Raw genomic sequence first — 12,497 nt, 5'->3', positions numbered from 1 at the left:
AGGCAGGAGGAGTGAGGGTCCTGGACGGGCACCTTGCCACCGCAGAAATCACATTTTTTAAGGGTGCAGGCATCCTTCCAAGTCGTCTAGTCAAAGGGAGAATCCAAAGCGAACTCAAACGAGCCGAGAAGTCCGAAGTTACCGGGGCGGGAGAAAGAGAGTGGTCAAAAAACAGTCCGAGGTCTAGTGAGAGTGATTCCGTTAACAAGCAAGAGCGAGTGAAAGTTCCTTCAAGCAGCTAGCGCGGCAGAAAAAAGGAACTGGGGAAAAGAGCGGGAAGGCAGGGGCCTTATAACGGGTGGGCGGAGTTACCGCCAAAAAGTTTCTATATGTTGCAAAGTAAACTTTGCCCAGTGATTCCAGAAGGTTCCGAGCAGCACTGCGCAGGCGCAGTAAAACCCATTTGCATGATTCGCAGAGACCACGAAGAAGAAATATTAATACTCTCCCCCTCCCCACCATGTGCATCACCTCTGGCTTGTGCACATCAAGTACAAAAGTATGCAAGAAGGAAGACAGACAGGCATTTTGGGAAAGCAAAGAGAGAGAGATATTAATTCTCTCCCCCACCCTGCCATGCCTACTGCTTTTGGTTTTTGCACATCATGTGCAAAAGTGTGCAAGAAGGACAACAGATTGGTATTTGGGGGAATAGAGAGAGCAACACATTAATTTTCCCTCTCACCCCATCATGTGCACCACCTCTAGCATTTGCACATCATGTGTAAACGTGTGCAAGAAGGAAGACAAAAAGGTATTTGGGGAAACAGAGAGAGTGAGACATTGTCCAGTTCTGGGCACCACAATTCAAAAAGGATGTTGAGAAACTGGAGCCATGTGTCCAAAGGAGGGCAACTAAAATGGTGAAGGGTCTGGAAACAATGAATCCCTATGAGGAGAGACTCAGGGAGCTGGGGATGTTCAGCCTGGAGAAGAGAAGGCTAAGAGGGGATATGAGAGCCCTGTTTAAATACTTGAAGGGATGCCATATTGAGGGAGCAAGCTTGTTTTCTGCTGCTCCAGAGAATAGGACACAATAGAGCAATGGATGGAAGCTCCAGGAAAAGAGATTCCAGCTCAACCTTCCTGAGAGTAAGGGCTGTTCAACAGTGGAACACACTCCTTCCTCGGAGATTTTGGTGGAGTCTCCCTCCTTAGAGGTCTTTAAAGAGAGGCTGGATGGCCATCTGTCAGGGATGCTTTGACTGAGAATTCCTGCATGGCAGAAGGGGGTTGGACTGGATCAGGGCCCTTGCGGTCTCTTCCAACTCTACGATTCTATGAAAGAACATGCAAAATCCACAAAACAGAGATACATTTATTGGACCAACCCAAATGCACAAAATACAAGCTTTCGAAGCTTCACTGGCTTCTTCTTCATCAGGCAAAAATGTTCAAAGCCAAACAGGAGAAAAGAAAAGAAAAATCATGATAATGCTAGTCACCAGCCTGCATTTTGAAGATGGTGGTGTTATAGCCAATGAAGCTTTGAAAGCTCGCAATGTGCATTTTGTGCCTTTGGGTTGCCCTAGTATAGGTATCTCTGTTTTGTGGATTTTGGACATTGTTGTATTTTGTTCCGTGGCAAACATGGCTACCCCTGGATATATTTTTATAAAGAATGCGCAACAACAATAAAAGAAGAGGCAGGATAGTATCGAAACAGGGCCCAAACCAGCCCTTGTGCTACTGATTCACACAGGTCTCTTCCTCATTTTGTTGAAAGGTTCAATCTGTTTCCCTTACCTGGGAACGATGGGCTCTTCAGTGTCGACGGGTATGGACTCCTCAATGGTGAAAACAACCCGGCCTCCTCCATCCAGCCCTGGCAGGCGGGCGAGATCCACAGGACCCGCCTGGCGAGAGATGAGGAGTGGCAGCAGTGGAGTGCCCGAAAAACGCCGCTTGATGGCGCTGCCAGAGGGACCCCCAAAGCAAGACCCCAAATCCAGCTGCTCCCGGGATCTCTGGGGAAAGAGAAAGAGGGGCATGAGAAGGAGATTCAGGATGAAGGCAGCTGTGATGTTGTTGATGCTCTGCCTGGCATTCTTTGGAAACTACAATAGAACATCCATAACCAGGGGCAGCCTATCTGAGAATTAAAAACCCTAGGTACATTGGTCAGGAATTCTGGTAGCTGAAGTCAAAAACATCTGGAGGACCAAAGTTTGGGAAACACCGAGTCCAATGAATCCACAGGCAGTACTTGCAATAGACTGATTCCTACACTTGGGTCCTCCAGGTGTTTCTGACTTTGGCTCCCAGAATTCTTGACTGTTGGCTTCATGGGGCTTCTGGGAGTCAAAGCGCAAAATACCTGGAGGACCAAAGTTTCGGAATAACTGCTCTAGGATAGTAGGGTTAGTTTCACCCATCTAAAGCTTGGAAACATTACTTTTGGATGCTAGTGTATCTCAGCTCACAATTACAGCAACCTGATATGCCTTTAATGGCCACAACGCTGTCCTATAACATCCTGGGAATTCTAGTTTGGGGAGAACTTAGAATTGTCTAGTCCAGTGATCCCCAAACTTTGGTCTTCCAAGTGTTTAGCACTTTGGCTCCCAGACCAGTGGCCAAGATGTCTGAAGCTGCTGAGAGTCCAAAACACCTGGAGAACCAAAGTGTGGGACCCACTAATTCAAGGAATGGACTATGCAGCAAGTCCCAAACTTTCAGATGTTTTCAGTTCAGCTACCAGAATCCCTGACTGTTGGCTAAGTTTGTGGGGCTGCTGGGAGTTCAAGTCCAAAACCCCTGGAGAACCAATGTTTGGGAATCATAGCTATAATTCAAGGAATGGATTCCCAAACTTTGGTCTTCCACATGCTGCTGCTTAGCCAGCAGTCACGAATTCTGGGAGCTGAAGTCAAAAGCATCTGGAGGACCAAAGTTTGGGAACCACTGGAATATAGCATTAGAACAGAGAATTCTAAGTACTTCATGAAACTCCAAATCCTGGGATTGCATAGCAATGCAGCCATGGTTGTTAAAGTGGTATCAAAGTGGTATAATAGCACAGTGTGGATACACCCCAAATTGGGACTAAGAATGGATTCGAGTCTTGTGCAATCCAACAGCTGGATCTGTGCAGCCCAGAAAAAGAGAGAAGTGTTGAGCATCACTAAGACTGATGTGGCAAGGGCGGCCTAACCAAACACCAGCAACTAGAAATCCCAGCTTGAACCAAAAAAGCCTTCTATGGAAGAACTAGCCCTGCAAAAAGCTACTTTTATGGACCAACTCCCAGCATCCACCAACCAGCAAGTTCACTGTGACACTGATGTCTCCAAACTCTTTGCAAACTCAGAATCAAAGCATTTTGTACTGAAAACATGGGGCAGGATGGCTTCTAACCACTTGGGTTTGCAAAGGATGCTCAGTGGAGTGAGTGTATTATATGTCCTTCTAGGCTGCATCTCCCATCATCCCTCCCCCTTTGGCTCTGCTGGCCCAGGACTGATGGGAATTGCAGTGCTTTCTCCAGCCTTGCAGGATTCCACCACAGAGGGGTTTGGGCGAGAAAGAATGAGGAGTCAGCACCCTTTCATTGTCCTGTGTGTGTCCAAAGCTTCCCCAAAAAATTCCCCACATGGCCCTGGATCAATTGCACCAGTTCAACCAGTATAATCTGGCCAGTTGGGCTGGAATGGACTGGTGGGAAAAGATGTGCTGCTCTTGCGCCATCTATTGGCCGCATCCATGAACTGCAAGGCAGGAAAAGACCCATTTTGCAGCCCATCCATCATCACACCAGACATGGGGCTTTCAAAAAGTTACATAATCCAAAGGGACAGGTTGTCCAAACGTGAAATTACAAAGCGTTTTTGCAAAGTTTGGCTTGTTCCCTTTCCAAAAGGACACAGTTCACAGTAGGGTCGGTTTCACCTGAATTGCAAATCAATTGCATTCTCTTTCCCTGATGGAAGGAGTTGCAGGTCTGGAATGCTTGCAGTGTGTGTGTGTGTGTGTGTGTGTGTGTGTGTGTGTGTTTGTTTTTGTGTGATTTTCACCTCATTGAGTACAGTGGTACCCCGGGTTACGAAATTAATCCGTTCCACGGAGCCCTTCGTAACCCGAAAGATTTCGCAACCCGAAAAAGCCATAGGCGCTAGCGCTAAAAGCCGCGATTTCGTGCGAAATAGCGCCGAAAAGCACCAAAAATTTTTTTCGTAAGCCGGAAAAAAAAACGTAACCCGGAACAGTTTTTTCCTATGGGATTTTTTCGTATCCCGGGAATTTCGTAAGGCGGTGCTTTCGTATCCCGGGGTACCACTGTACCTTCAAGTAGTTTCTGACTTGCGGCAATCCTAAAGTAACCCTATCATGAGGTTTTCTTGGCGGATTTCTTCAGAGGAGGTTTGCCATTGCCATCCTCTGAGGCTGAGAGAGTGTGACTTTTTGCCCAAGCTCACCCAGTAATTTCCATGACTGAGAGGAGATTTGAACCCTGGTCTGCAGATTTTCACACACACTCCAAAGAAAATCCTCTTTCAAATGGAAGGAGATCTCACCCGCTCCGCTCCTGTTGCGCCTTGGGATCTGAATCAATATATGTTCCATCCATGCAACCTTTCAGTCTTTAAAATGTGGATTTTTAAAGTCCTTTGTGAACTGGCTGTAAAGCATCGTGTCTAGTTTTAAACATTTGCATTTGCACTTTTTTTTAACTATGTGTTTTTTAAGTTTCATTTTGAGCATCATTTGTGGGGGTGGGATTGTGGCACATGGACAGAAAAGGGCTGAATAAACATTTGCAATAAATAAAACCGTTGACTGTTGTTGTTAGTTTTTTGTGGGTCTTTCGGGCTATGTGGCCATGTTCTAGAAAAGTTTATTCCTGACGTTTCGCCAGCATCTGTGAGATCTGAGATCTTTCTCTGAAGATGCCTGCCACAGATGCTGGCGAAAGGTCAGGAATAAACTCTCCTAGAACATGGCCACAAAAAACTATGGATCCTGGCCATGAAAGCCTTTGACTTCACATTGCATTGTGTTATTTTGTGCATTGTGGTTGGTCCAATAAAGGTATCCCTGTTTTGTGAATTTCGGATGCATTGAAGAGTGCATGCAACAGTATATGCAAACAGTGCATGCAATAGTGGGGCTGCCTCCAGCCTGGCTGAATAGGGCCCCTCAGGATTGCTGCATTGCAACTTTGCTTCATCCCAGGGGGCCACCCCAAATGTCTGGTTAAGGCCCTGCAAGGCCCAAGATGCATCCCAGATAGAGAAGGAGGCATAAGGCCTATTGGGACTGCTTTAGGGGGGGCAGGAAGGGGGTGAGAAGTCAGATGCTGATGCTTCATCAATGGGGGAAAGGAAAGCTGGACTTGCACCTGGGTTTCCAGGGAACTGTGTAAGATTATGGGCTCATTAGCCTTTGTTTGCGCAGCAAATGGCCCTCAAGGAGCAGCCCATAAATCATTCTGTTGCCGTCAGGGGCACCACCTGACACCTTAATGGATGGCAAGCCCCATGTGGGAAAGCATAATGAGGATGATGGGATACTGTGGAGGAAAGGGGCGGTGAGGTGGAAAGAACACCTGTGCCCACACACCCCACTGCTCCAGGGACAACGATGCCAAGATTTGGGTGGCAGAGATGCCCCGTTAGGGTCAAAGTTTGGAAAAGGACAAGAATTCCCAGATTCTACTGGAGCAATCTGAGAGCTGCAGTCCTGGAAACTTTGCAAAGCTCTTTGCAAGGTAGACTGCTGCTGGATGAGAAGGTTCTACTTATTGCCAGGGGCAGAAGAGACAAAAGCTGAAGAGCACCTATCAGAATCCAGAAGGAAAACCAGAAAATGGTGTATTCCTGGGTATTGACAGGAACAGTGTGTCTGTTAATTGTTGTTGTTCCCTGCCTTGATGCATGGGGAGAGGCGGGTAAGAAATAAATGATTTACTACCACCACTACTACCACCACTACCACCGCAGCCTCACAAATGGCAAAACGTGGAGAGAAACTTGGGAGGTTTTCCTATCTACTCCAACTCTCCCCAAATTCTGGATCATCTGGAGGCAAGGTCTGCCTGACATTTGGAAATATGTGTGTGTGTGTGATTGATGCCCGCTATGCATGTGGCAATTAACCCTGCCACGGTGCTAATTGGCACCCCAGGGCACCCGTCACAGAGCACTCACTCTTGCTGCCTTGGCATGGCAGACACAGCAGGCCCTGTGTAACAACTACCCAAATCTGGTTTGCCATGGTCCCAGCGGAAAGGAACACGTCAAGGAGATGCAAAGTTATTTCTTGGTGCATTCCTTGCATGTGCATATTGATGCCATGGCAAACAGGATTTGGTTCCAGCCAGCTCATGCCAAGAACAAAACAAGAGAGGGGACACATGACCCTGATCCCACTGCCATCTTGCCACAATGCCAACAAGACCAGATCTTTATGGTGGGCACATCCCCAACTGGATGGGTCATGTCCTCAACCACCATCGCCACATGCCATTAGAGATATATTAATGCCAGGTGCTGGCACCAAAAGTCAACAAAATGGGTGCCACGGTTGTCATAGGAGTGGTCCAAGACAGAGCCAAAACCTTTGGATTTCTCTAAACAGATGTGGGTCGGTGGGGAGAAAGAGAAATCTCATCCTAGCAGGTTAGAAACTGGCATTCCTTCCCAGCAAATACCTTTCCTGAGTTTTGTGCCATTTGGTGCCCATGTTGCCTGATGCAGAATGAAGCAAAATGAGTGGCAACAATGGACAATCTATGGGATGCCTCCTTCATGTTTTGAGCAGCAGGCAAAAGCTATTTCATTCTCCTGGACATGTTAAGCTTGGCACGGAAACACTTTCTTGGGCATACTGGGTTGGCTGGCATTCTGGTGGTCCCAATAAAGGTAGCACTGTTTTGTGGATTTGGGGTGTTATTGTACTAAGTAATAGAAGAAACGTTTAACGGTAGAGTTGTCTGATCTTGGGCAAGGCACACTCTCTGGGCATCAGAGGGAGGCAATGGCAAAACCCTCTCTGAACAAATTTTGCTAGAAAATAGGATTGCCATAGGTTGCAAACAGCCTGAAGGCATGCAACAACAACAATACCTTTGCTTTATTATCTTGCTATTGGTTTTAATTTGGTTGTATATGTTGCAATGCAGCTCTTTCAGCCTCATGGGGGCCGAATTCAATTTCAGCCAAGTTTAGGATGCCAGGGTTACATCTGAGAAATGAGGGCAGACAAAGAGCAGGAAGTACATATTTTAGTTTAAAGCAAGGACTAAAACCTTGCATGACGAAATCCCATTTCAAGCTTTTAAAATGTGGGAAGAAAACTCATGTACAAGTGGACAGCAAAAAGCAATGGCTTCTTTACATAACTAAAAATCTTTTTAATGCAGATGTATGTTTTATCTGGTTCTAACTTTTGCACATTTTTAAAATCAGTTTGATGGTGTTTTCATGTGATGTCTTTTAAATTTGCCTAGAATTTTTTGTCAACATTTTTAAGATGTTATGGAAGCTGCCTTGGGTCCCGATCCGGGAGGAAGGTGGCATTTAAATAAAGGAAATAGAATAAAATGAATAAAAATAAATGGAGGGGTGTCTGGATTGGGACCTCCAAAGGGCCTGAGGTTCCCCCAATCCTCCTGTAACCTTTTCTTCTCTGAATCTGTTTGCATCTTGGTTATAGGCTTTGCTGTTGAAAGTCAGGTTTTTATTGCATTTGCTTTGCATTTTTTAAATAAATGTTGCACTGCCCAGAGAACTCAGGTTTCAAAGTACAAAAGTAATCACCATTATTGTAATAGCAAATGCATAAGAAAAATAACCAGAGGGGGATTCTGCACGACTTAAGTTATTTTTCGCTCCCCGGCCCTTGTGTTTCCATCACTGCTGATGGATGGGGAGCCGGCGGAGCGTGATCCGTGACCAAGAAACAGGGGGCTGCAAACAGAGAGCAGGCTGAGGCTTGTCTGCAATGATCCAGGGCAGAAGGAGTAAACAGTCATGCCTGTCTTCTTGAGAGGCAATGGGGAGAGTGAGGCTGATGGGCCTTGTTGCACCTCCAGGACCTCATACCCTCCAACGCTCTTGATTTGGCAGCGACAGTCTAGATTAATCCTCTGCCATCCCACTTTCACAGCTACTTTTCAAATGTCCCGGTTTCTCCCTCCTCCTCCCACTTTCCTCCTTTGTCCTGAATGGTGCAAACTGAATTCACAGGGCAAAAGTCATTTACACTTACCTCAGTAGGGAGGAAAAAATAAGGTTAGGAGGAGCTATGATAGCCCTGTTTAAATACTTGAAGGGATGTCATATTGAGGAGGGAGCAAGCTTGTTTTCTGCTGCTCCAGAGAAGAGGAGGCAATTGAGCAATGGATGCAAGCTCCAGGAAAAGAGATCACAGCTCAACATTCGGAGGAACTTCCTGAGAGTAATGGCTGTTTGACAGAGGAACACACTCCTTCCTCGGAGATTTTGTGGAGTCTCCTTCTTTGGAGGTCTTAAAGCAGAGGCTAGATGGCCATCTGTCGGGGATGCTTTGATTTAGATTTCCGGCATGGCAGGGGGTTGGACTGGATGGCCCTTGCAGTCTCATCCAACTTTACGATTCTATGATTCTTATTCTGTGCACCGTTGGTGTGAGTGCGGTAGTTTTGCACAGGGAGGAAAAAGGATCTCCTCTGCAGGAAACAGATGCTTCTGTGCCAAATATATTTCTGTGAGGAAATGTTTTCTGCACAGAAAAAGCTGTTTCAAATGGAAATCAACCGAGCACAAATTTGGCACAGAATGTCCCAATTATTTTTTTCTACACAGAAAATTATATCTCCGTGCCAAAATATTATTTTCTATGGAGAAAAAGCTGTTTCCCGTACAAAACAACCACCTGCAAATTTTGCACAGAATAAGTCCCAAACTGCGAAGATTACTCTCTCTCCAGGATTTTTCTCAGAGAGTTTCTTAATGTGCAAAAAACCCCATGTTTTCCAATCATTTTTTGGTATATTTTCAAATATTTGTTCCACTGAGAACTACGGACATTAGCGCATCACATGGCTCATGCGCTCTGCTGTTGTGTTGCACCAGAAGATCCCCATGTCCCTGCAAACTAGGAATCTGTCCCAACAGCATGGCAGCCCTTTTCCTCTTTGCAATACACACAACACACACAGCCTTTACTCACCTCCATGCTCAGGAAGGACATGGTTGTCCGGCTGCATCGCATCGCGGTGGAATGTCGGTACATGAACAGCTAACTGCTGCTTTCCTGCAATGGGAAGAGAGCAATGGAGAGATGGTTCAGGCAGGTGTGAAGGTCTTCCAAGCATCACAACACACCTCGCACCCAAACCCACACTTGGTGGTGACTCAAGAAAGAGGAGAAAAGGTATAGTCCCCCACCCCCCCCACCCCCCGTCTCCAATGAGCTGGAAGTCAAGCTGCCTTCTCTGCTGGGAATTTTCTGGTGTAGACATATTGTTCTGTGCCTTCAGGTTGTTTCCAACTTATAAAGTGCTTCTCAGATGGTGTTTTTGGCAAGATGTCTTCAGAAAGTGTGTATCTTCTTCTGAGGCTGAGACAGTGAAGATTCGAACCCTGGTCTCTCGGAGTCCTACTCCAGGACCACAAAATCTTGTGGTTTTCTTGTCAGACTTTGTTCCAAGCAGGTTGCGTTGCGTTCTTCCTCTAAGGCTGAGAGAGTGGGGCTCGCCTAAGATCACTCAGTGGGTTTCTGGGGCTGAGCAGGTATTCGAACCCTGACCTCTTCAAGGCTCAAACCATGACACCATTCCTATTAATGTATGAGGTTCCATAAAATGTACATGAGACCCCAACCACCACCCCATATGGACTCCATTTGATGTCACTGTGTGCCGTCAAGTCATTTCCGACCTATGGCAACCCTAAGGCCAACCTATTTCTTGGCAAGACTTGTTCAGAGGGGGGTTGCCATTGCCAACCCAAGGCCACTCAGTGGTTTTCCATAACCAAGGTGGGATTTGAACCCTGGTCCCCAGAGTCATAGCCCAATGCACTAAGCCTACGTGACCAGGTTGGCACACTCCTCCAGAATTAGATCCTGGGTGGCACTTGTTTTTGCACTGACTGGCATTCAATATATTCACCCCAATGGGTTTGGCACCAATGCTATCCAGGTTATTGGCATTTGGGGGTCAACAAAGACCCTCTTCCACAGTATTTAATGTCTGCCCCCTAACTCTTGGCACCCCTTCCTTCCTCTGGAAAACACATCCTTCCTATCCTGGGCAGGCAAAGCAGTAGCTATTTAAAATAATCTATACACTATATAGACAAGCAGATGGCAGAAGCAGGTCATTCTTTTTCCTCTGGCGGGAAAAAGCACAGGCCCTTGCCCACATGCATAGCCCCTTTTGGGGTCACATTTGTGCTCCTTTTAACATACCAGGGAGGCTAGGTAGCTGTGCTGAAACGTGAAACATGAAACATGGTGGTTTGGGTGTTGCAACTCTGGGGACCTGGGTTCAAATCACTGCTCGGCTATGGAAGCTGATTGGGTGAACTTGGGCAAGTCACACTCTCTCAGCCTCAGGGGAAGGCAATGGCAAGCCCCCTCTGAACCAATATTGCCAAGAAAACCCCAGGACAAATTCGCTTTAGGGTCCCCATAAGTTGGAAATAACTTGCCCACAACAACTTGCCTTGGTCCTGCAAAAAGCAGAATCCTACTGGTGCAAAAAGTATAGGGCTGGTTCTGACACTGAGGATGGGTCCACACTGCAGAAATAAAAGCGGTTTGACACCACTTTCACTGACACGGCTCAGTCCTACAGAATCCTGGGATGTGTAGTTTGGCGAGGCATCAGAGTGCACTGACAAACCAGGCTGAATCCCTCGCCAAACTACACATCCCAGAATTCCGTAGGACTGGCAGTTAAAGCAGCATCAAACTGCATTATTTCTGCAGTGCGGATGTACGTTTCAAAAGATAGGAGCGAGCGAGGCTTGTCTTTCACAATAAATGGGCATCTGCTGTTGTTAGTTTTCAAACTTACTTTTAAAGAGCCCTTTAAACAAGCATTTTGGCAAAAGCAAAAATTCACATTTAACGCCACCCTTTCGGGTTTCTTTTCTCCCTAAAGCAACCAAAAGTTGTTAAAAAGGCTCAAGGAGGGCAACAAGTTCCTTTAAAATAAAAACAGAAACAGGCAACTTTCTTAATTCTGTAATGCATAACAGAAAGAAATTACTTTTTAAAAGCAGCCCTGCAAGTTTTCAATAGATATGTGCTAAACCCTTTTAAAAATAAATTCTATAGTCAAACTACAATGAAATAATAAATGTCTTTAGGGCCTAATGGCACCATCAGATCCCATCTGATCTTGGAAGCTAAGCATAGTCAGCCCTGGATAGTCCTTGGATGGGAGACCAAGGTGCTGAAGGCTTCATTTCTGAAGAAGGATCTGGGCATTCCTTGCCTAAGAAAAGCCATGAAATGCTTGGAGTTGCCATAAGCTGACAGGCAACTTGAAAGGCACATATGCACAGACACAAATAAAAGCATCAGATCCCATCTGATCTTCGATGCTAAGAAGGGTCAGCCCTGGACAGTCTTTGGATGGGAGACCACCAAAGAATCCCAGGTGCTGGAAGCTCCATTTCTGAAGAAAGAACTGGGTATTCCTCGTCTAAGAAAACCCATGAAATGCATGGGGATGCCAAAAGTCGACAGCCAACTTGAAGCCACTTACACAATCAATATGTATACCTTTTCAATGCCTACAGGCTGAGTCTCCTTGATACAGAATTCCAAAACACTCCAAAATTGCCCAAATTGAGTAGCTGAGACAGTGGCCCACTTTGCTTTCAGGGTAGACAAAACCTGCTTTCGTGCACAAAATTATTTACGTATAAAAGTATCTTTATCAGGTGCATGCAAAAGATAAATCAAGTCCATGTTTAGATTTGCGTCTGCAAGAAATCTTATAATGCAAGTGCAAATATTCCAAAATCCCCCCTCCTAGACATACATACATACATACATCAAACTACTTCTGGTCCCAAGCATTTCAGAGAAGGGAAACTCCAAATGCAAGTATTTTCAAAGCTGGAGCTGGTTTTATTTTTGCAAAATAGAGCAAAGGTAGGATGATGGGGATGATGGGCCTCCCACTCCTCTTCCCCCCACTGCCCCAATTTCTTTCCCCAGAAGACTTACAGGTTTTTGGAGGTGCAGAAAATGCACTTCTGGAGGCAGACGCAGGACTGGGAAAGCCTGCCCAAGTCTTCCTGGATCTTCCTTTCTCAGAGCCCCAGGGCAGTAACCCTTCCCTGCCCAGGCTCTGGATGCAAATCCAGCAGGCCACACTGTCTCAGCTCCTCCTGGCTGCACCTTCCTCCTAGGTTCTATGGATTTCCTTTCCTTCCCTCTCCCTTGCCACTTTCCTCCTTCCAGGGCAGAGTCTTCTTGGCTCACTTCCCAGCAAAAGCTGCTGGGTGGCCTTACTGGTTCAACTGGAAGGACTTTGGGATTAACTGGGCGCGTCTGAT

The 12,497-nt window shown here is 46.2% G+C and overlaps 1 protein-coding gene across 1 annotated transcript in view; it reads right to left on the bottom strand.

The window, feature by feature from the left end:
• Window positions 1-12,223, bottom strand: part of LOC149284567 (3',5'-cyclic-AMP phosphodiesterase 4D-like) — a 148,123-nt gene extending 135,900 nt beyond the window's left edge. Inside the window, exons 1-3 of the mRNA XM_089496651.1 lie at window positions 12,166-12,223; window positions 9,151-9,234; window positions 1,747-1,967 (exon numbers count right to left, since the gene is read on the bottom strand). Coding sequence (XP_089352777.1) covers window positions 1,747-1,967; window positions 9,151-9,213 — 284 coding nt within the window. The 5' untranslated portion in view covers window positions 9,214-9,234; window positions 12,166-12,223. The remainder of the gene's footprint in view (window positions 1-1,746; window positions 1,968-9,150; window positions 9,235-12,165) is intronic.
• Window positions 12,224-12,497: the final 274 nt, after the last annotated feature.

The sequence above is a fragment of the Sceloporus occidentalis genome, unplaced genomic scaffold (genome assembly GCF_023333645.1).
Source record: "Sceloporus occidentalis isolate IW3139 unplaced genomic scaffold, rSceOcc1.0.p SCAF_91, whole genome shotgun sequence".
Lineage (NCBI taxonomy): Eukaryota > Metazoa > Chordata > Lepidosauria > Squamata > Phrynosomatidae > Sceloporus > Sceloporus occidentalis.
The sequence above is the reverse complement of the archived record's forward strand: the minus strand, read 5'-3'. Positions and strand labels throughout refer to the sequence as shown.